Raw genomic sequence first — 22,256 nt, 5'->3', positions numbered from 1 at the left:
CCTCTGTAGCCGCCAGAAGCGGTTCGGCATTGGCAGGGATAGGGGATGGGTGGGTGGGTGGGCTGCCTGGCTCCCCCGCACGCACAGAGAGAGAGGTGGTGGTGCCTGCGACCACTAGGTTCTGAGACGGTGTCGAAAGGCAGAGGACGGACACCACACAGGAAAGGGATGAGGACACATGAGGTGGGCGCAGTCGTTCGCATGCCGTCGTCGTGTGTGTGTGTGTGTGTGTGCGAGGAGCACACCGAGGAAGGGAAGTAAGCGAGGCGCACGCTTGCACGTGAGGTATCGGAGAGGACACAACAGCCGTCTATAGGAACACGTCGATAGAGAAGAAGGGGTGGGGATAAGAGAGAGAGAAAGACCGGAGATGTTGGCGAGTGGGTGTCGTGAGATGGAAAGGGCCAAGGAGGATCCGGAGACGACAGCCATCCGTCCGTCCACGACCCCCTGCCGCTCTGTGAGGATACGGTGGTGGTTGGGTGGACACTGCCAGGTTGCCTTGTTCTCTCTCTGTGTTGCTGTTACACGGGCGCATGCGAAGGTGCTGCTCCTGTTACGGATGTTAAGCTTTATATGCATCCACCACCGATGCTCACATACGTGGGGCTCAGGCATCGCCGCCTCCTCCCTCATCCCCACCGTGTCCAGCGGCGTTGACGCCTGAGTGTGTGTGTGTGTGTGTGTGTGTGTGTGTGTGTGCGAAAGAAGGCCGACTTGGAGTTGGGCGGTTGCCATCCGCACATCCCCACCGGCAGCGTCGACACAAGCACGCACACACGCAGAGACGCACTCGACTGAGGGAGAAGCACGAGAGCTGGGGTGGGGGGAGAAGCGAAAGGGAGGTGCGCAGACAAGCTCATCGGAGCGGTGGCCCCAGTGGCGCCCGTGCCCCCGCCACCCTTCCCCCTACCTCCCGCTTGCCTCCACGTGCACACACGTACACACGCGACCGCGCATGTGCGCCGCTGCACCATCCCACTCCCCCTCCGCATGCTTGATTAGTAGGACTGGTAGTAGTATGTGCCCGAAGTCTCGATCGCCGCCACCTGCCCTGCCGTCTTCGCTGTCACCTCCACTACCGTGATCTTGCCACCCTTGTCCGCCGGGGTGTGGATGCGCAACGTGCCCTGGATCTTCTCCCCCGCATTCACCGGCAGGGGCTCACGCAGGCCGACGCTGACCTCCGTCCAGTTGTTTTCGCCGCCGGGGCGAACCGCCAGCACAAAATTGGCGCCGGGGTTCGTCTTGCTCGTGAAGGCGGCGTCCAGGTAGAAGGTGAGGTAGTGAACCGTCGCGTTGCGAGTAATGCTCAGCGTGAAGGCGGCCTCGTACCCTCTCTGCGCCACCGCAGTCGGCACCCAGCGGTGCTCGACGGGGTTCTCCTCTTCGTTGTCGCGGCTCGCCGCGGCCTGGCTCGCCTGCGCCTCGTAGGTCGCCGTCTCCTCCGCCGTCAAGCCCTCCAAGGTGTCCATGTGCACAGTGTGCGCCAGGCACGGCGCCGACACAATGTTGCTGCCGGGGATAGCGCACATCTCCACCTCCTGCCGCACGAGCTCCTTCATCGGCTCCATCTGGAACCCGTACACGTTGCTCCAGAAGTCCTCCGTGTCCAGGCGGAATGGGTAGTCCGACACGGCGACCACGTGCAGGGAGGCGCGGTTAGGGCAGAGCGCCCCCGACGCCGTGAGAAGGTGGTCGCGGGCGTAGAGGGCGTCCGTCAGGACTCGCTCGTTGAGCAGCAACGGCCCCATCCACTCACAGAGCACGTAGTCGAACTTCATGTCGGCCGGCAGCTGGTGCAGCGCGTCGCACAGACGGCCGCGGATAAACAGAATGTTCTTCAGACCATTTTGCTCAGCTACGACGCGCGCCGCGTCCACGATGGCGGAGCTGTCGACGCCGATCACCATCTTCGCCATGCCGCGCGCTGCCAGCATTGTGTACAGCCCCATGCCGCAGCCAAGATGCAGAAGTGTCTTGCCGCGCACGTTGCGGAAGATGACCTCGTAGGCGCGCAGCCGCTGGTGGTCGTGGATCATGCTGATATTACTAGAGATGCGCGCGGCGGAGTCGCCGTACAGGCTCTTCGATGTCGGGTTCTTCTCCGCATCCGTGGCGAGCAGCGACTCCGTCAGCACGACCTTGCACGCGTTCGCTGAGCGCGACGCGCCGCGCTGCGTAGGCGCGCCCGTGCGCATGTCCCTCTTAGCCGGCATCGAAGGTCACACGAGGTGAGGCAACAGTTCTGTGGAGACAAGTTCGTGCGCGTGTGTGCCTGTGAGAGAGAGGGAGAGGAGGGAAAGGAGCGCGACGAAGTCGGTGATGCCGGGCGCAACGGCGCAAGGCAACTCAATCTGTGAGAGCAGCTTGGGCTTGCGTGCGCGCGTGCGTGCGTGCGTGCGAGTGTGTGTGTGTGGCCGCGGGGAAGAGGGAAGAGCGGCGGATCAACAAAGAGGGAAAGAGGCGAGGTGGAGAGAGGCGAGGGGGTGCGGACGACGTCCCGGATGCTGAGGTGTGCGTCTGTGTCTGGGGGGTGTCGGACTGCGCATTGGCCGTTACGTGAGCGTGTGCGGGAGGGAAGAGGCGAAGAGAGCGGTGACACCAGCGCCGCTGCGCCTGCGGCTGCAGTCCACACGACTCCACAATATGCAACCCACACATGCGCACGCTCGCGCTTGCTCACGTCTTCTGCTTCTTGTCGTTCATTACTGAAAGCGTGCCCCGATACCGAGAGCCGCCAGCGCGTCCTGCAGGCACCGTGGCGGATGCTGCTGCTCCCGTCATTCGCGTTGCTGTGGACGTTACTTCCCATAACCTATCGACTTCACGCGGGTTTGGACCATGCTTTTCGGGGAGACAGTCCGCTCAGCCCTTCGGCTGCCGCTCCGCGAAGAACTCGCGGACACCGCTGAAGCATTGGCCGAACGTCTGCGCTACGCGCATGGACGGCTGCAGCCACGCAGAGACGCGTCGGCGAGCGTCCGGCCGCTCCGTGTACCGCGCGTCGAGCAGGATGATCGTCGCGTAGTCCCCGGCGTGGCGGATGCAGCGGCCGATGCACTGGTTGACGGTGCGCATCATGCTGTCCATGTACAAACCCCACTCCTCTGCGCACGTGAACGGAGACGAGGATGTGGGCGAGGGCGTGGATGCTGAACCTGCCGTCCCACGCATACCGCGACGATCCGCGTCGGCGTTCGTCCTTAGCCGTGTCGCGACAATGTGCTTTAGGTTCATCTGCAGCTCCACGTCGGTGGGGTTCGCATACGGCATGCCAAGCACGACGACGGCGCGGCCGAGGTCATCGGCGAAGTTGATCCCCTCCGACAGGCGACCTCCCATGACGGCGAACAAGAAGGCACCGTGACGAGACGACTTCTGCCGCTGCTGGGATGCGGCAGCTGTACAGACAGACGAGGACGCGGTAGTCGACGACGGTCCCGGCGCACGCTCAGCAGCGCCGTGATTGTCAGGTTCACCGCTGATCCACTCCTGGTACTCGCGCAGAAGCTCTGCGATGGCCTCGCCGCCACCTCCGTCTGCTCCGTTGGCGGTGCCCCGCCCTCCGCCGCCGCCGCCGTTGCGCGTCTCCTTGAAGATTCGCTTTACGTCGTTGATCTGAGCGTAGTAGCCAGTGCTCTCCAGCACGGCCACGACGGTGTCCATGACGTCGTACGACGTGAAGAAGCAGATGGCGCCAGCGGGCGGAAGCACTCGGGCGAGGTTTAGCAGCGTGCACCCCACCTCCGCTAGCACACGGTGGGCGTGTGGGCTGATGATGCTGCTGACACCGATGCGTGGAGAGCCGGTGTCGTTGGACGTACTTGCGGCATCGCTTCGAAGACCGAGCGCCTGCTGGCTGAGCTCCATCCGAAGTCCGCTTGGTCCGGCACCGAGGGCCCATACTTGCACTGACGACGATGGCACGACGTGGCCCTCGGAGATGAGGTGAAAGGCAGACGGGCCAGGCGCGGGTGCAGCACCGCCCTGCAACGATGCGCCGATGCGGTGAGCGTAGTCGCTGCCGCCGATTCCTTCAACAGTCACCTCTACGGCCCCTCGCTCACTCTTGTTCGCGGTGCCAAAATCAACGCCAGCGTCGCTACCAATCATTGCCTGCGCGGGCAGCAGCGGCCCACATGTAAAGGCCAGCGGCTGCATTGTGCCGCCGGCCAGCACCACAGCCCTCGCCTCCAGCACCAGTGGGGCGAAGGTGTACATACCAGGCTCTAGCTGTATAATCTTCAGTGCCCCCTGTCGCGCGGCGCAACCTGCGGGCCGTGCCGGTGACACTGGTGACAAGGATGGCGGCGTCCACAGCACCCTCGTCGAGGTGGTGTCGGAGACGTACAGTGCACAGAGAAGTCGCTCGACGCACTGCAGCGCCTCGGCCGTCAACGCGCGTAGCTGCACGGGGTCAGGCGGGGCGGCTGCGCCTGCGTACGCTGCCGCCGTCATCGCCACACCGGCCGGCTGCAGCTGCTGCGAGAGGTATTCCGCGAGAAAGAGGCGGGGAGGTGCAACTTCGTCCTCAGCTATCTTCTTGTGATTGTCGGGAAGGTCAAGAGACGCCAACAGGCGCCGCTGCCGCTGTGCCTTATTGCGCGCATCGCTGACGCCTACACCGACGCCGCTGCCACGCTGCCGCTTCATGCCAGCCGTCGAGCCTGCGCTGCCGTCCGTGCCGCTGGCGATCGTCATCGCTCTCGTCGCTGTCGAGACCGACTCTTTTTCCTGCTGCAGCTCCGCATCCAGTGTGTAGGAGACGAACCCCTGCAGCTTCATCAACAGCTGCGAGTCGACCAGGAAGGTCAGGAACGCGTACACGTCGACGCTGTCGATGCCGGCATCGAAGAGAAATGCGTGGAAGGGTAGGACACGCGTGTGCGTGGCGGTTGCCAGAGTCGTCGTCGATGGCTGGGGGAGTCGCGCGAGTGGTGATGACGGCGCTGAGAGCGATGGTGCGACGTCGCCTTCTCCGCCCCCACCCTCCCCGAAGACGGCAGCAGAGTCTGCGCGCTCGCAGAAGCCCAACAGCTTGCTAAGAAAATGGACCAGCTCGCGAAGCCGCTGCTTGTTGCGCGTCAGCAGTCGCGACGCGTAACGCGCCAGGTACGTCTCGAAGAGCCGTCGAGCAAGCAGGAGATGCCATGGGGCGACGGTGACGGCGCTGGCCGAGCGGCAGTGATCGGCGATGTTGTGCGCCTCGTCGAATACGAAGATGTCCCCGCAAAGGGAAGGCGGTGCGCTGCGCGCCATCGTACTCCATATCGCATCCTCCTCTTCGTCGCCCCCGTTCACATCGGCACCACGCTGCTGCTGCCGTCGCCGCCTGAAGGCCGCCGTGGCCGTGACACGCTGGCGCCGATGATAGAGAACGGTGCCGAGGGACGGGGGGCTGTGCGGTGCGGCATCGTCTTGCAAGGCGCCGCCACCCTCAGTCGCCGGGGTGGATCGACTGGGCGTCGCAAAGAGCGCCGCCGCCTCTGCTGCCGTCGCCGGGTTTGTTGCTGCGCCGCCGAGAAGCACCGCTCGCTGGCCCTCGTCGAGGACGTAGCCGTACGGGATAAATGCCACGTCGGCTCCCCGGAGGAGGAGGCGCGTGGCGAGGTACGGGCACGCCTGCAGCTCCGCCCCCAGTCGCCGAAGGCGGTCCATGGTGTAGACTGAAGAGTGCGGGCCACCGTTGCCGGAAGCACTGGCACCGCCGCTGGCGGCGTCGGCGGGGTCTGTGGCCGCATCCGCACGGTGCTGTTCGTCACGCAGGTACGTCATCAAGGAGCGAAGGTGCGACTCGACACAGTACACGCATCCCTTGTCGTCCTCCAGCTGTTGCTGCACCCCAGTGGCATCTTCGATGTTGCGTACGGCAGGGCTGCCGGTGAGGTGAGGCGGCTGATGTTGCGGGTGCTCTTGCTTCTGGCGCCGGTACTGCCGTCCCTGCTTCGAGCGCTCGAAGTGCATGGCCTCACGGCAGTAGTAGTTCAGGCGGTCATTGTTGCCGCCAGCCTTGCGACGCAGGGCTGCGTTCAAGCAGAGGTGCGGTCTGCCAGCCACGTGTACGGCTGTGAGACGGCGCGGCTGCTGCTGTCGCGAAGGCTTTGGTGGTGATGCTGCCGCTGGAGGACACGCATGGGTAGGAGAGCCCAAGGACTTTGAAGAGGTAACACGGTCATCTGTGTTGTTAGCCCCCATCACCTCTCCCGCAGTTCGCCCAGCTGCGCTTTCCAGCGGCTCGATTTTGCGCTGCCGCGGTCGCAGCGGTAGCCGGGCAAAGGCGGTGCGCTGCAGATCCTCCATCAGCTGCTGCAGCTGCGTGTGGGTGCGGCTGGCAAAGTAGACCTTCGGCTTGCGCAGTGGAATGAGTGTTGAGAGCGCCATCTCAAGCTGGGCCTCCGCGTCGTCATCGTCATCACTCGCGGATGAGGACGAGGATGATGATGACGAAGACGAAGAGAGTGAGCTTGCGCTGCGGAGGTCTATGAGGTCGTCACCACGGAGCCCCGTCTTCATCATTGGAAGCTGCTCTGCATACCACGCGAGGGGGTCTTGTGTGAGCAGAAAGTCGTGCTCGTCACCGCTGTTGGTCAGCTGCTGCTGGAAGCGCATGAGCTTGCGGGCCTGCCGAATCTGCCGCCGCTGCGCGCGAACGCGTGCGCGCCGCTCTCGACGCACCTGCACCATCTCTTCCTCCAGCTGTCGTTGACGGAGCACTTCTTCCAGAGTCGGTGAGGGCGGGGAATGACTCAGAGCGGCCCTTTCCGACTCATGAGCAGAAGCGGTCGCCATCGCAGCAGGTGGCTCAGCAACTACGCTGCTGCCGCTCGCGCTCTCTGTTCCGTCAACATCCTTAGCGTCTTCAACAGGATCGAAGAGATACGAGAGGACGCTGTTCAGCAGCATCTGCGACTTGCCGGTGCCGGTCGGCGATTCGAGCACCGCTACGCGAGATGAAAAGCTTCTAATACCGCTGGTAGATGCTACCGTGGGCGATGGGGGCGGCGAAGTCCACGACACTGTGGCTGACGCGGCGTGGCTCGCCCGGCATCGAGTGCTTGTGCACTCCGTGTGATCGCCCCCTCGATGCTGTTCAAGGTAGTCGCGGAGTGCTGTCATGGCATGTTCCTGCAGCGGATATGGCGCATAGGGGAAGGGTATCTGATAGGGGCCGACGCGGGGCATCGTGCCGCGAAGTGGAGGGGATGGAAGGATGGAGGCAGCACGCGCCGACGTGCGTCTGTGCGCCCACGGAAGATGCGTCTCCCTCGTTCTCTATCCTGATCGGTTCTATGACGTCAAGATTGTGTATGCGTACCAGTGATGTGTGACGACGTGGAATGCGTTGGCGCGTACTGCTGCCCCCATCAAGAGCTAAGTCGATGAAGTTGCTGGGGCAGCATCTCCCACCCACTCACGCAACTCGCTCTCCTTGCTTACCCCCGCTCGGTACGGCAACGGCAATGGTGGTGATGATGATGGGGGCGGGGCGGCGACACAGAGAGAGAGAGCCGTGCGTGTGTGTGTGCGTGCGTGTGCAGCTCTTCGATATACTTCGAGCGTTGCATTCACGAAACAGCATCGCGCACGCAGACACAGGGACACCCCGTAAGAGTGGAAGGGACACGGAAAGGAAGGACGGATGCAGAGGCAGAGGAGCATGAGGCTCATCGCAGACGCACCCTTCGCCGAAGACAACATGCTCTGCGTGGTTGGCGGAGCTATCCTCGTGGTCCCTCCACCTCACCTCTCTCTTCGCCTGCCGCCACCGGCCCGTCTCTGCGCACCCCATCCCCCCTCCCCCCGCACGAGGCGCGGAGAGAGGAGGAGGAGGAGGAGACGGGGGGGGTGAATGGAGTGGAGAGACGGCGGGCAGCGCCCCGACGATGCCGCAACGTGCTCGTAGGCCCTTGTGGCCTCCGCCGCCACCGGCCTTCGTTGTGATGTCTCCAATGTTTTTAATTTTTTTTTTATGTGGCGCGAAAACGCGGCTTAAAAAAAATAGTTCGTCGCTGCGTTACAGACGACTGTCGCGTGCGTGTGCGTGTGCACGTGCGATGAAGAAGCGTGCAGTATTACGCGTGGGCGCGAATTGCGTGATGGCGCCGCAGTCACACATACACAGACGCATGCGGCGAGCATCCGACAGGCGTGCACGCCTCGCCATGATGACCGAATCTTACGTGGAGGTTGGTCGCCGTTGCAACTGTGCACTGTCTCTCTCTCTAGCCTTGTTTCTCCACCACTTCTACTGAGCTTGCGCGTGCGCATGCGCGCGAGGGTCGCGCACGGAGCACGTGGGTAGCGTAACGATGCGCGAGCCCCACCATTACGCGGCTGATGCGTTTGCGGTGAGAGGACAGTCAAGCCCGCAAACCACATGCGTGATGGCCACCTTCTCCTCCACCGTTTCCCCTCCGCTGCTGCATTTCTTGTCCTCCGCTCTACCCTCCCTCATCCGTCGCTCGGCTAAGCGAAGCCATCAGGCGCATGGGGGCGTGTGTGCAGACGGCGGTGGGTGGGTGCGTTGGCGTGAAGTGCTAGCGAAGGCGGAGGACGAGGAAGAGCGGCAGCACCTCAGCCAGATGAGTTACACAGAGATACATCACCACAGCAGATACGGCCACCAGCGACCATGCACCGCTTCATCTCGCCCCTCTCCGCCCTGTAAAGGTGTGTACACCGCGCCACACAGAAGACAAGAGCGGACACAGCACACACAGACTCAACGCCACATGCCGACCGTGGATGCGTGCACGTGGGTCTCCGTTGCTACTTCTTCGAGTGCTTCCTCTCCTTCTTGCGCGGCTCCATCACGCTCGCGTCGTTGTCCTCTATCGCTTCGGCAACAGCCTCGCGCTCGCGCTTCATGCGCTCGTGCTTCTTCTCCGTCACCTCCTCGGCGTTCATCATCGTCCGTGCTGACTTGGTCGCGGTCTTCGAGGTGGCACCGTAAGTGGCGCGCTCCCGCTCCATCTGCCGCCCCATCTTGCTGCGGAAGTCGATGCCGTCGACGTCCTTGTCCGTTACCCCGCGTGGGGCGAAGGTGCCGCTGCTGCCGGCCGCGTTGGCCGCCGTCTCGGGCAGCGCGAGCAGCACGTCGGTAATCTCGCAGATTGGCTTGTCGTCGTCGTCCAGAAGCCAGTAGCCCCCGGAAAGTGATGTGGGTGATGCGGCATTGAGGGTCCAGCTCTTCGCCGCCACCGCCGCGTTGCCGTTTCTGCATGGGAACCAAAGGCGTTGGTTGCGCAGCTGCACATCCACCAGCGTGTGCGGGGCGTCGCTGTTCACGAACTTCAGCAGCTTCATCCCGCTTCACAGTGGGCCCTTGTGGTGTGTGTGTGTGTGTGCGACCGCGATATGGATTCCGCGACTTTCCTTCGGCTGCAAGGGAGGGGGCGAAGCAGGGTGAAGGAGTGGGTAGATGCAGGGCCGGAGGCGAGGTGCGAGCGCGCACACAGCGAAGGGAGGGAGGGAGAGAGAGAGGGGGCGGGGGAGGAATGTGCACCTGCGTGTGTGCGAAGAGACGAGGCGAGAACGGGCCGCAGCCAACGCCGGGGCACACGCCGCAGAGCACTAAAACCGCTTGCTGCACGTGTGGCGAAACACGCTGTCGATGGCGCACAGAAGGGGGCACATGATATCTCTTTGAGCGCGCGCGCACACACGCGCACACACGCACACACACGCGCACACACGCACACACGCACACACACGCACACACACGCGCACACACGCACACACGCACACACACGCACACGCACACCTACTGCATCCGCTTCTTCTCAGTCAATGCACTTCAACAGCAGCTTGCCCGTTGTCTTGCGCGACTGCAGGTCCGTGAGCGCCTGTGCCGCTTCATGCAACGGGTACTCATGGCCGATCGTCAGCTGCACCTGCTTCGACGCCACCCACCCAAACACCTCGGAGGTGCGGCGCTGCACTTCCTCGGGAGTGCGCATAAAGTCGCCCAGCGTCGGCCGCTGCAGGTACACGCTGCCCGCGCGCGACAGCTCCATTGGCGAAACTGGCGGCACAGCGCCGCTCGCGTTGCCGAAGGTGATCATGTAGCCGCGCGGCCGCAGCACCGATAGGCTGCCGGCAAAGGTCGCCTGGCCCACACCGTCGTACACTGCGTCGACGCCCTGCGGCGCGGCCGCGCGCACCAGCGGCGCCCAATCCGGCGTCGCCACGTAGTCGATCACCACGTCCGCGCGGCCTACCGACCTCGCCAGCGTCGCCTTCTCCGCGCCGCCACAGAGGCCGATCACGCGCGCTCCGCGCAGCTTCGCCATCTGGCACACAAGAAGCCCCGTCCCACCGGCGGCAGCGTGCACTGCCACCGTCGAGCCCGGGCCGCACGGGTAGCTGGAGTCCACCAGATAGTGCGCCGTCAGGCCTTGGCACATCACTGCCGCCGCCTCCGCGTCCGTCACCTCATCCGGCACTTCACGCAGCGCAGACGCTGGCGCCACTGTGAAGGCGGCGTAGCTGCCAGTGCAGCCGGCACCACCAAAATAGGCGACACGCTTTCCGAGCATCGTCTCCGGCACACCGGCGCCGACCTTGACGACTGCACCTGCGCCCTCCTCGCCCACGACGTACGGCATTGCCGGCTTCTTATAAAGGCCGCTAAGGAAGTAGGTGTCAATGAAGTTCACGCCAGCGTAGGCGTTGCGCACCAGCACCTGACCCCCCTCCAGCTGCGTTGCGTCAGGAGTGTGCGAGGACGGACGAACCGTGAGCACCTCAGGCCCGCCGTGCGCCGTGGCAATCACCTCCATGGCTTGTGTGCCGGTGTGCTGCCAAGCGTGTACAGGTGCTCGAAGTCGACAGAGAAAAGCGTGAGTCCGTGTGACGACTGGCTGAGTTCCTCGGCGATGACGCGCGTCGGCAGAGACACGGAGAAGATGGAGAGAGGAGAGAGGCGCAGGTGGGCGAGTGAAGGGTGCTAACAGCCAAGCGCACGTGCGTATGTGTGTGTGTCTGAGGGTCGTGAGCCGAAGTGGACAGGACGATGCCAGCGAGCCGCTTCAATCCCGCTGCGTGTTGGTGGCTAGGCCTGCGCAGGTGACGCCATCGACGTCGTTCCGCTTGTCTTCACCGTGCCGGTCCACTTCGTTCCCCTTTCTCCCGCTCGCGTCGGCACACACACGCATACACGCACGTGTATGCACGTTAGTGGGGCTGATGAGAGAGCAGAGCGGATTAAAGAGAGGGGGGGGGAGCGGCACTTCCACCGGCCCCCGGATGCAGCGACCCCTCCCACTCGTGGGGGCGAAACAACATGGCACCCCATCCGAGCAACAACACGTCCGATACAAGGACCGCTCCCGGCAGCACACATCTCAGGGGTGCGACCGCGCGGCTTCCCAAAGCCCCCTCTTTCCCCATCCAAACTTCCCGCTCACATGTCACCGAGGTTGGCAGACGGGCCAGCCTTGCGCCCTGCAGGAGGCAACGGTGCAGCGACGGCAAACAGCGGCGTACTCACTAGGCCGCCCAACGGCACCCATGCGCTGGGACGCCCGTGACACTCGATGCCTGGAGAAGCCTCGACACAAGCCGCTCCATGTACGCCACCGCCATCGCATCCCATCGAGGGTGATCGCGAAGGTGTCACAGAAACGTCGGGCCCCGTTGCACCGTCTGCTGACCGTGGTCAACGGTGACACCGACGGATGTATACAGCGTCCAGGTGGCCAACTGCTCGCCCAAAAAGCGGCACGGGGCGGATCCACGGGCGCTGCCGATGCGAACCGCCACCGTCACGCGCCCCCCTCCCCTCGGGGCACGGAGTTCCGGCTGATCCACTGCCGGGCCGCCGGCGAGAACACGCGTCGCCGCATCTAGGAGTCTTGGGGCTCACGCGGTAGCCCGTTGAGCCCGACCTTCGAAGGCGCTGTGTGCCCGCCGCGGACATCGCTCTACCTGAGCCCGTGGCTGCTGCCGTGCCTCCTGCTCGATGCTCACCACATGCTGCGTGAAGAAAGGCAGCCTGGCTGTGCAATGTGCGCCTCCCGCTGCCCCGCCTCTTGGTGGTGGCGCCGCTCGACGGCCCACTACGCTGCCATCGTTACATGTGCCCGGTGCGCCACCGTTGCCTGCATCCGGCGCCGACAAGCCCTGCGCTTCCGGCAGCCGTCGTCGCAGGCGTCTGCGCCAAGTCCCCCAGGGTGTCCCCGGGTGCGATCTGCACGGAGACGCGGGTGCGCTCGTCGAGGGAGACCCCATCGCCATCGGGTCCGCAGACCGTGAGCATGCAACCGCCCATCCAGACCCGAGCCCGACACGCGCACACCGAGCGCGACGCGTGGCGTCGGGGGGTATGCAGCGAAGCAGCGCCGCTACAGCGACCACTCGTCGCGTGTGTACTGCCCCATTCGCTCTTGATGGGGTGCGAGAGGTGTGGGCAGTGTGCCCTATATATATGTGTGTGTGCGAGTATTCGCGGCCAGGGTACTTCGGCGTGTGAGGTGTGGGTGGGGTCCACAAGCGATTAGAGGAGGCGGGAGAGCGTGCCTCGCGGCTGTCAAGGGGACAGAAGCAGAGAGGGAGTTGAGGGCGAGCACACGGCGTTGAGGCTTCCAATCGGTGAGGCTCTTGAAGGCCACGGCAGCTCATTTTTGGTTTCGATGATAGTCGCGTCGCCACCACCGTCAGATACGATCAGCGCTCAGACACACAAACACACACACACACACATGTACACACACGAGACACGGAGGGATCAAGCAGCAGCCCCAGCAGCAAGAGAAAGAGGTGTTGGGGGGGGAGGGGAGGGGAGTGAGTGAGGGTAAGAGGCGAATGCAGGCGTAACGGGGGCATGTGCATATTAATATATATATATATGTTGTGTGTGTGTGTGTGCACGTGTGTTGATGCGTGTGTGTGTGTGCCTCACGGACGAGAGGGGAGGGGAGGGCGCATGGGAAGGCCAACACGACATGGAAAACAAATCGACGCAAAGAAAAAAGAGGCTACGAGCAAACTTCCGACACACACACACACACACACAAACCGACACAGAGGGATGGTTATGATAATGGTGCGGCAGGCAGGAGGTAGAGGTGTCTCTCTCTCGGTGTATATATGTGTGTGTGTGATGACGGTGGTGGTGGCGCGGCGTGAAGAGAGACAAAACAGAACGAGGCTTGCAATGACGAACGACAGCAACAGCGAGACGGCAAGAGAAATCGGAGGAAAACACATTACGCATCGACACACACCACACGCCCAAAACGGGGGTGCCGGGGGAAGGGGAAAGGGGGGAGAGAGGCCGGCGAGGGAGATCGAAAACGCGACAAGCAGAAAGGCGGGGGAAAAACAAACAACCCCCTCAAAAAAAACAAAAAAAAAAAAACATCGACGAAGACACGAGTGATCGCTCGGAGACTGTCTCATGTGGATGTGCACGCTTACGCGTGCACATGCGCACACGTTACCTCTCTTACGGTCCCTCGCACTGAGAATGCGTGATGAGGAGAACGGCCCACTATGTGTGATTGCCTCCCTCACTTCCTCCACTCAGGCAGCCGCGATGACGTCCGCAGCACGACGCGGCAATACCGAGGCGGTGACGCTGTTCGCGGCGCGCCAGTGGCTGCCGTTCGGCGCCATCGCCTTCTCTTCTTCAGGCGCTGGCGAATTGAGTAGCCACGCGCCCGTCCACTCGCTCGCCACTGTCGCACACGGCAGGGGGGCGTGCAGCATGACCCACAAACACGCGTACCGGATAAAGAGCTCAATCACCTCCAGCTGCGGTGCCAGCTGACGCACACGCTCATAGACGTCGCAACACACTTGCCACTCCGCTCTTAAGTGGCGATACTCATCGGTGCTTGACGCCGCTGCTCGGTGCAGTGGGGATGACGTGCTCGGTGCTGCTGCTGTTGCTGCCAACGATGGTGATAGGTCCACCACAGACTCGCCCTCCGGCTCATGGCCGTCAGCGACTGCTTCGCCAGTGGGTCGCCGGAGCCGGTGTATAACAAGTCGGCAGAGAAGCCCGTTGGGGGCCAGGAGCCACAGAATGACGCTGCACAGGGCAGGCACCGTGTGCGCAGACGAGAACGAAGACGTTTTCGCGTCGACCCTTCGTGGGTTGTCGGCGCCGGCAGTGCTGCCGCTGCTGCTGCTGCTCCCGCTTCCACCACGGCCGCCGCCGCCGCCGGAGGTGGAGGTGAAGGTAGTGGCGCCCACGTTGAACGTGAACCCGGAGTCGTTCCCGCACGACGACGGAGCTTCTGCGACGCCGGTCGAGACCCCCGCAGCACCACAGATCACCACGCGCAATGAGGTGGGTGCGGTGGTCCGGCCAGATGACGGCAACGCAGATGCGCCGCCGTAGCTCGCGTCCACGCGCCGCCGTATCCACCCCAGCGCCATCACATCAAGGCACAGCAGGTTGACTGGCACGAGAAGAGTGATGACGAGCGAGAGCCAGTGCACCGTCGTCATGGTGGGCAGCGTCACAGCCAACCGACACAGCTGCTCGCCAGCTGCCTCGCGTCGCGATGCGATGGACAAAGGACGCGCTGCGGTGACTGTCGATGCCTTGACAGACGCCGGTGAGGCGGGGCGCTTGCTGTGCCCTTCGGTGTGGGGGCCTGGCGTTGCAGTGGCTGCCTGCGAGCGCCGAAAGCTGATAGGTGCATCGCTGCCGCGTCGTCCAGCTGAACCGTGCATGTAGAAAAGACTCGCGTTGAGCGCCGCGGATGGAAATGGTGCGGCAGCGCTGTCAACCGCGCGAGCGGGACGGCGACTCAGCTCACTCTCAGTTGCATCGTCGTCGTCGTCGTCATCCTCCAGCAACAAGCCCGTGTTGTAGAAACCTTCGAAGTCCCGCGCATTGTGGTGGGGCGGGGCGCGCGAGGTAGGCTGCGGAGTACGTGAGGCTACAGCCTCTACCGATGCGTCGTGCGCTAGACGCCGGCGCTGCACGGTGTGGCCGTCTTTGAGGTCTGCCCGATCCTCCTCCGCTCCTTCATCGTCCTCGGAGCTGTCAACGTCGTTAGCTGAGTCGTGCGTGCGACGCGTGGTAGAAGAGGCAGTCATGGTCGCGGCGCTCGCGACAGAAGTGAGGGAGCTGGTGTCTGGTGGACATGTCACCTGGCGCTCGACCGGCGACGCTGGCTCCCTGCCACGGAACGCAGAGGCATGGGCGGCGGTGGCCGTGGGCGCCGCTGCCGCTGTTGCCCATGAGGCGCCCCCCCCTGGGGCGCGCGGGGTCACCACCGTGGCGGTGAAAGCGTCGTCCAGGTTGCCCAGGCTATCCTTGCTCTTGACATTGGTGTGCGCAACGGTGGCAGGTGGGGAGCAGCAGGTGGTGAGGCCCTTGGTGAAGAGGGGCATCTTCCCACAGCCACCGCCGCGTGCAGCCGGCGAAGTCGCTGCGACTCCGCCCGTCACACCGTAAGCGCGGTAGCCGTACAAGGCCGATTCACGCCGACCCGAGTGTGCACTGGCGTGGTCACCAGAGAGCGCACGACGAGCACACGCGCCGGGAGCCGAGTTGCGAACCGCGAGCCGGCGCAGCAGCTGCGCATCGTTGTCGGCGACAAGGTCATCGAGCGTGTCAAAGTCGCTCCCGATGCTGCTGCTGCTGCGGCAGCGTCTCCGCCGAGGTTCACTGCTCTCCAGGTTGCACGAGAGGGTCTCGAAGTCGCTGGACATGGCCCGGAGTAAGCGCACGTGTCTGCTGGGAGGCGTGAAGGCGGAGGAGAAGGGCCGCAGCGGCAGCGGCAGGGCGGGGTGTAGTTTATAGGTGAGAGATGGAGGACGACGAAGAAGAGAGAGGCGCAAGCACACACAGGAGGATTGGAAGAGGCGGTAGGGTACAGATGCAAGACGTCACACAAGAGCTGGGGGGAAGATATGAATGCCTTACACGTAGAACACGCCAAAGAGAGGGAGCTGAGCTGAGCTGAGCGACGCGGATGCAAGATATATATATAGATATATACAGATATTAGATATATATATATATATATAAAGCGAAGCAGACGAATGTAGATGCTGAGAAGAGGCGAAGCAAGCAGATGAGGGGAGGGGCGAGCGGCTTGGTGTCGACGTTGGGCATACACGCACACACGCACACACACACACACACACACACACACAGAGACGCACCCCGAGAACCAGCCAACGAACAACAAAAAGCAGAGTATGCAATGGGCGAAAAAGACGAGCACAAGATCGAGCCAGGAGGAGCACACGAAACCTGCTGCAGGGCACACACGGATGCCGTACAGTAGAGAGACGTACAGATGTATATATATATACATGTACACGCGCGCGTGTGCGTGTGAGTGTGCGTGTGCGTCGTATGGTGACGACGAGGAAAAGTCCAGGCACGCGAGGAGCGAGCGCAGGTTCCACGCGACACCAATCAGAGGCGAAGAAGAGGGCAGAGAAGGAAGGTGTGAGGGCGTTCCGGTGACGCGCTTCGGTGCGAGCAAGAGTGAGAGCTCTTCTCGCTGCATTCGCATGATGGGTGCGAGCGGCACCACACAGAGAGACGGACACACGCACGCGCATCGACCACATTCACCGGCGCTGCGTCCAAGTGAAGACGGGGTGCGTTTTCGATTCGAGAGAGACGCAGACAGAGAGGGGGCGGCTTGCTCGCGGAGGCCATCGCCTCAAGGCAGCTCCCCCTTCGTGCTGCTGCAGCAACGCACGGCCCCATCACTGCACTTCGTCCTTTTCGTTGTTGTTCTGCCTGTATGCTCTCCAACACCTCATCGGATTCCATTCTCTTCTGGGCCGAACGCACGCGGACGTCGCGGAAAGGGAGAGGGGTGGGATGGCACACGCCTCGGCGGGGTACAGCGTGTATGCTATGCCGGCACGCGTGTGCCTGCGCGTTTCCCCCCACTCGAATAGGCCTTGCCTTTCGTGACCAACACACACACACACGCACACACACGCAACACACACTCGCTCACTCGCTTAGAACTTCACAAACTATCACACAGTGAGCGGCGCAATCCAAAGAGCGGGCGAGGCGGGCGGCTATGCAGCAGCAGGGATGATGCACCACCACGACGAGCGGATGCCCCCTCTCCCTCTCTCTTAGATTTGTGGTGTGCGGTGCGTGGCACCGGTGCGAGTCGGCATCCTTCTTTTCAGCAGTAGAGAGGGGATGACGTCCGCAAAAAGAGAATGATGAAGCCGAGGAGATACACACTCTGCAGCTCCCGAAAGGCTACCACCATGTAGTAGTCCTCCGGCTCGTAGAAGGTGAAGGCGAAGACCAGCAGCAGAACCGCCCATACCAACAGCATCGCGAAGGGCACCCACATGCCACGGTAGCGAAGATACACCTCCATCGCCGACAGGGACACGCCAGGGTAGCCGAGGCGCGGCGGCGGCCGGAGGGCGAACGGGGCCGACGACGGCGTTGTGGTGTCGGTGGTGGTGAAGGTGGTCACAAGAGACGAACCATCGCACTGACCAGATGACGAGGACGAGGTCGCAGACGAGGTGCGGCGGTGAAGATCTGACCTACACGACACCCCATCACTGCTGCTATCGCCGGGCCCGGCCATTCCTTGTCCTTCACGACACTCATTTTGTGCGCCTTGCAGCTGCCTGTGACTCAGTCTGCGCTGCCGCTGCACAGCCGCTGCATCGGCCGGCACCACCGTCTTCGATAGCCACAGCGACAGGAGGAACATGCGAAGCACGTTGTGGACGCGGCAGACCATCTCGAAAGCGGCGCGGGTGTATGCGACCGTGTTGCATAGGTTGCCGTTGATGAGCCTCGCATACCGATTCGCGGTCAGCGCCATGCTCAGACCATCCTTCGCACACGCGGCGCTGAAAACAAAGACGATGAACATCGTGAGCGTGGCAAGGCCGACAGTAACAATTTGGTTCGTGGGCAGTGGCGCCGTGAAAGCCAGGCCCCACCCCATCGCCACCAGCATCTCTATCGGGATCAGCAGCGTGTCCGTGGCGACTTCGAAAATAATGCAGACGAGTGACAGGCTGTTGCCCATCAAGGAGTCGCGGTGCACCGCCCTAGAGAGCAGAAAGAACTTCGCTGCTAAGAGGACGCTCAACAGGCACCTGAGCACGAGAAGGACGAGGACAAGCCACTGGATCGGTGCATACATAACGAGGATGTGACTCTCAGCCCACCACAGTCGCACCGGGTCAAGGACCTGGTGGCCAACGACATCGGTCATTCCCACCGCCCTGAAACGCCACCGAAGCGGCGAAGCGAAGGCGCTGACGACGCCCGTGCTCGAGCCTCTCCGGTCGTCGTCTAGGTCGTTGGCGGCGTAGCGGCGAGAGGTCGAGGTGGCCGAGACATGATGGCGTGGACGGGATCGTTGCTTCTTCTGTTCCTGCCTCTCCCTCTTCGCGCGTCGCTGCTCCTTCTGACGTCGCCGTCGGCGGGCGGCGCGGCTGTCGTCGTCGTCGCTTGTGCTGTCAGTCGCGGTGGTGGTGGTGGTGCTGCTGCTGCTGCTGCAATCCGAGTCGTCGCCGCTGGTGGAGAGGGAGAGCGTGGAGGGGCCGCCGCGTCGACGGCTCTGCGCACGGCGACGCCCGCTCGAGCCTCGCCTCGCCTGCACCTCGCTTGCGGCATCGCTGCTGCCGCAGTTGATGTCATTATCGTCGTAGATGCCCGAAGACGATGTGAGGTGCGCGTTGGAGTGCGCTGTGTACAAGGACGAGGTCTCTGGCTGGGAGTCGTCGCCCTCGCTGCCGCCATTGCGTCTCTCCGCAACCCGCTGGCCCTGCCGCTGCTGCTGCGGCCGCGGCCCGGCACCGCCGCGGTGTTGCCGTCTGCCGCTTTTGCCCTCCTCCCTGTGAAGAGGCTCGTCTTCGGCGTTGTCCTGGCCACTTTCAGTTGCGCCGCGCTGCGCCGACGCGCGTGTTCGGGCCGCCACCGCTGCTGCGGACGTCGGCGACGACGAGGATGGGCTTCGCTGCGCTGTGGTCGTGTTCTTCACCGCCGCAGACGTACTCTCGGGCCCCGATGATGCCGCCACGGCTGCATATTTCGTCGTCGTACTGCTTGGGGCGCTCGTCCCGTGCATTTCTTCGCCACCGTCCCCGCCCGCCGCGGCACTGCCGCTCCGCCGCCCGCGCATGCTGCCGCCCCTGCTCTTGTCAGATCCCGCGCTCGCCCGCTTCTTCTTATCTGATGATCTTGCCTGACCTGGGCTGCTGCTGCTTTCGCCTCCCTCAGCGCCGCCACCACGACGTTGCCGCCCCTGCCCCCGCCGCCGCCGCCGCCGCCGCTTGCTGCACGGTACAATCATTACCAGGAACACGATGAGCAGGAGGGCATAGCACACCAAGAAGAACAAGTGTATGATGGAGGTGGCGTAATGCTGACCGCTGCCAGGGTAGTTGCCAGGGTTCAGGAAGTTCGCCTTCACCGAGAAGGAAAGCGGCACACCAGAGCACTGCGCGACGACCGCGATGACGCGGGCGGCCGGGTAGTCGTGGGTGACCATCACGGAGGGCTGTAGCCAGTCCGTGGAACTGCCGAGGCTCCAGGAAGAGGCCCGCGCAAGCAGCGGGTTCAGGGAGATGGTGTAGAGCGCCGGCGCCGTGCACACCTTCTCGGGATCCGCCGGTAACTTTAACGACTGCCCAGCGGCCAGGTTCTTGGTGGACACACCAGTGCTGCAACCGCGGCCTCTCGTGATCGGGCCGCTGGAGAAGACTGCCGAGTACGCGGCCGACGCGGGCGCTGCGGTGGTCGTGGTACGCGCCTTCGAGAGAGTCGCTGGAGCCGGTGTGCCCGTGAGCTGATACCACACATCGAAGCTGAAGATCTTCACGACGACGGAGCTGCCGAGTTGCATGTAGTTCACCGTGAGCGTTGTGTTCCGGCCGCCAGAGGGTAGGATGTTCTTCGGCGGGGGCATGCTTGCGGCGCAGGACGGATAAAGGGGCCCAGCCGAGGAGGCCACGGGTCGGCCAGCAGCTACCTCGCCGTCTGCCGGCTGTGCGCTGGCTTCTGCCAAGACTGCGTCGTCCTTCAAGAACGCACGGCGCTGCTGCTGCTGCTGCTGGTGGTGGTGGTGCTGGTTAGCAAGATCAACCATCATCGACATCAGCGCCGGAGCATTGTACGCGCAGTGCAGCCGCGGTTGATTCCAAAAAAAAAATGCCGTCCGCAGCGTGATGTTGGGGTACGCTTCATCGCCGTCACCCTCAGTGTCGCTGGCTCTCGTGCCAGCTGGAAAGGCAAGGCTGCCTCGTCCCCCAGAGCCGCCACTGATGCTGCCATCCTTGCCCGTCGCAGAGACGTTCAACGCATAGGCATCGGCGTATCGTTGGAAGGAGTTGTAGGCGTAGGACGGCGGCACGTCTCCGTCGATGGTGATTTGGATGGTGCACCCCTGCAACATGAAGAAGAAGTCGTCTGTGTTCAGCACTTGATAGTAATAGGTGAGCGCGTTGCGCGAGCCCGAAAGTGTGCTGGTGAGGTCGCCTGGAACTACGTACGCGGTACTCGCAGCGGACGGCGCCGCCGCTGAGGTAGCCGTTGGGATACGCCGGCGCGCCTCCGCCTCCGCCTCCGCCGCTGCCGCTCTGCCGTGCCGCTCGACGGGTCTCGTGGAGCTGTCCACACCGCCCCGAGCACCAGCACGACTCGCCGCCGCGGCATCCACGTTACCCCCATCCACTCTTGCTGTTTCCCCGAAGCTGCTCACCCCAGCCAGGAGCGACCACAGCGGGTAGTACGGACAGGCAGACAGATCGATGGCCGCCGCGGGGGCCGTCGAGGCTGTCGGGGCCACCGCCGCCTCTTTCATTGCGCTGCCACGAGCAGCGGTAGGTGGCGCTCGCAAGGATGTCCGTGCTGCCGTCGCGCCCGGCACGCACACGTTATCGACGTAGTCGTTCGTCTGGAAGGCCAACGTGAGGTCGTACTCCACCGCACGCACAAAGAGAAACGGAGCACAGATGGAGGCGGTGGCGGCGGTGATGGAAGCACGTGCTGGCGGCAGCCGTTGCGATGCTGATGGTGGCGTCGAGTGGTACAGCAGGAACGGCAGCAGGAGATACAGCACACACACTGCTGCGCGCTTCGTGAGCCGCAGTGCGCGCCGGGGGCGATGCGTCCATCTCGCTTCGCGAGAGTCACCACGACCGAAGCCATGGACACTTGGGCGCGTGCGGTGGTGCTCAGCGAGAACAGCACTGCCGGAATATGAGGCGGTGCACGCTGACCCTTCGGACCTCGACGCGGGTGTCGTCTTGTCCATACGATGGCTGCCCGAGCGTCGCTTCATAGGATCGACGGACAGTGTGGACGAGGAGCACAGCGCCGTGCTGCACGTGACGCACGCCGCCTCGGCAGCCGCGGTCGCCATCGTTCCTTCCTTCGTCGTGATGTCGGGGTGCGGAGGGCGTGGAGAGGAGGGTGTGGAGAAGAAGTCGGCAGAAATTCGTGGTGCAACAAGACAGTGGGATGGGGCTCGCGAGTACATGCGTGTGCGGCCTCGTGCCCTCCTCCGCGTGTGGAGGGTGGTGGTGGTGGCGGATCGCTCGATGTGCGGTGGGTTGCCGTTGTGGCGCGTTCCGTTTCTTTTCTTTTTCTAGTTCATCCGCTGGAGCGCGTGCATGGGGAGAGACGGGGGAGCGCCACACATAACGCACACGGGTGCGAGCGAGCATAATGAGCACGGACAGGCTGCTTCTCTCTCCCACGGGACACCGACCCACAGAGGTGAAGGGAGGAAGACGAGAGGAAGTCACGGTAGCTTACAGGCGCAGACGCACACGCACACGTACTTGGAGATAGAGAGAGACATGAACGGACGACAGTGCAGGGAGCGGGGGTGGGGTGGGTGGGCTGCGGTGAGGGATGCATGTTTCGTGTGCTGTCACGCGCAGCAAGGGGATGGGCTCGGGGGAGTGTGTGTGTGTGTGTGTGTGTGGGATACACTGGGGGGGGGGTTGTGCGGACGAGGCGAGACAGAGAGAGAAGCGTGTGCATGTGAGACCGTGTCTGTGGTGTTCTCCTCGCGCGCCTTTTCCTGCACAGAGAACACTCAATGATACCACAGCCCTGCCGCTCTTCCGCTTCGGCTCTCGCGCCTCCGTGGACGCCCTCAACCCTCTCTTTCCGTTGCGACGGCGTGTGCATGCGTGCGCCTGCAATGGTTCCCAAGCGCAACCACACCCCTCCTCTGCCGCTCGTGCGGTGCCGACCTCCTTCGAGAGACGACGGGGGCCGTGGGAGACACGAGAGGGGATATCACAAGCAGACACACCGAGCG

The 22,256-nt window shown here is 63.4% G+C and overlaps 6 protein-coding genes across 6 annotated transcripts; all 6 read right to left on the bottom strand.

Moving 5' to 3' along the window:
* Nucleotides 1-1,001: 1,001 nt before the first annotated feature.
* On the bottom strand, nt 1,002-2,219 carry LDBPK_030580 (arginine N-methyltransferase, putative; the record flags this gene model as incomplete). Its single annotated transcript, XM_003857975.1, has 1 exon — nt 1,002-2,219. The coding sequence occupies one exon, from the start codon at nt 2,217-2,219 to the stop codon at nt 1,002-1,004; it is 1,218 nt and encodes a 405-aa protein (XP_003858023.1).
* Nucleotides 2,220-2,868: 649 nt separating this feature from the next.
* LDBPK_030570 (DNA repair helicase, putative) lies at nt 2,869-6,906 on the bottom strand (the record flags this gene model as incomplete). The annotated part of the gene is made up of 1 exon (XM_003857974.1): nt 2,869-6,906. The coding sequence occupies one exon, from the start codon at nt 6,904-6,906 to the stop codon at nt 2,869-2,871; it is 4,038 nt and encodes a 1,345-aa protein (XP_003858022.1).
* A 1,866-nt stretch (nt 6,907-8,772) lies between these two features.
* Nucleotides 8,773-9,309, bottom strand: LDBPK_030560 (hypothetical protein, conserved; the record flags this gene model as incomplete). Its single annotated transcript, XM_003857973.1, has 1 exon — nt 8,773-9,309. One exon carries the CDS (start codon nt 9,307-9,309, stop codon nt 8,773-8,775), a length of 537 nt encoding a protein of 178 aa, XP_003858021.1.
* A 476-nt stretch (nt 9,310-9,785) lies between these two features.
* On the bottom strand, nt 9,786-10,784 carry LDBPK_030550 (quinone oxidoreductase, putative; the record flags this gene model as incomplete). Its single annotated transcript, XM_003857972.1, has 1 exon — nt 9,786-10,784. The coding sequence occupies one exon, from the start codon at nt 10,782-10,784 to the stop codon at nt 9,786-9,788; it is 999 nt and encodes a 332-aa protein (XP_003858020.1).
* Nucleotides 10,785-13,527: 2,743 nt separating this feature from the next.
* LDBPK_030540 (hypothetical protein) lies at nt 13,528-15,675 on the bottom strand (the record flags this gene model as incomplete). Its single annotated transcript, XM_003857971.1, has 1 exon — nt 13,528-15,675. One exon carries the CDS (start codon nt 15,673-15,675, stop codon nt 13,528-13,530), a length of 2,148 nt encoding a protein of 715 aa, XP_003858019.1.
* Nucleotides 15,676-17,129: 1,454 nt separating this feature from the next.
* LDBPK_030530 (hypothetical protein, conserved) lies at nt 17,130-21,464 on the bottom strand (the record flags this gene model as incomplete). The annotated part of the gene is made up of 1 exon (XM_003857970.1): nt 17,130-21,464. One exon carries the CDS (start codon nt 21,462-21,464, stop codon nt 17,130-17,132), a length of 4,335 nt encoding a protein of 1,444 aa, XP_003858018.1.
* Between the last annotated feature and the right edge of the window lie 792 nt (nt 21,465-22,256).

Source organism: Leishmania donovani, chromosome 3 (assembly GCF_000227135.1).
Source record: "Leishmania donovani BPK282A1 complete genome, chromosome 3".
In the NCBI taxonomy this organism is placed as follows: Eukaryota; Euglenozoa; class Kinetoplastea; order Trypanosomatida; family Trypanosomatidae; genus Leishmania; species Leishmania donovani.
Note: the sequence above shows the minus strand (reverse complement) of the source record. Positions and strands in the feature narration are given on the sequence as shown.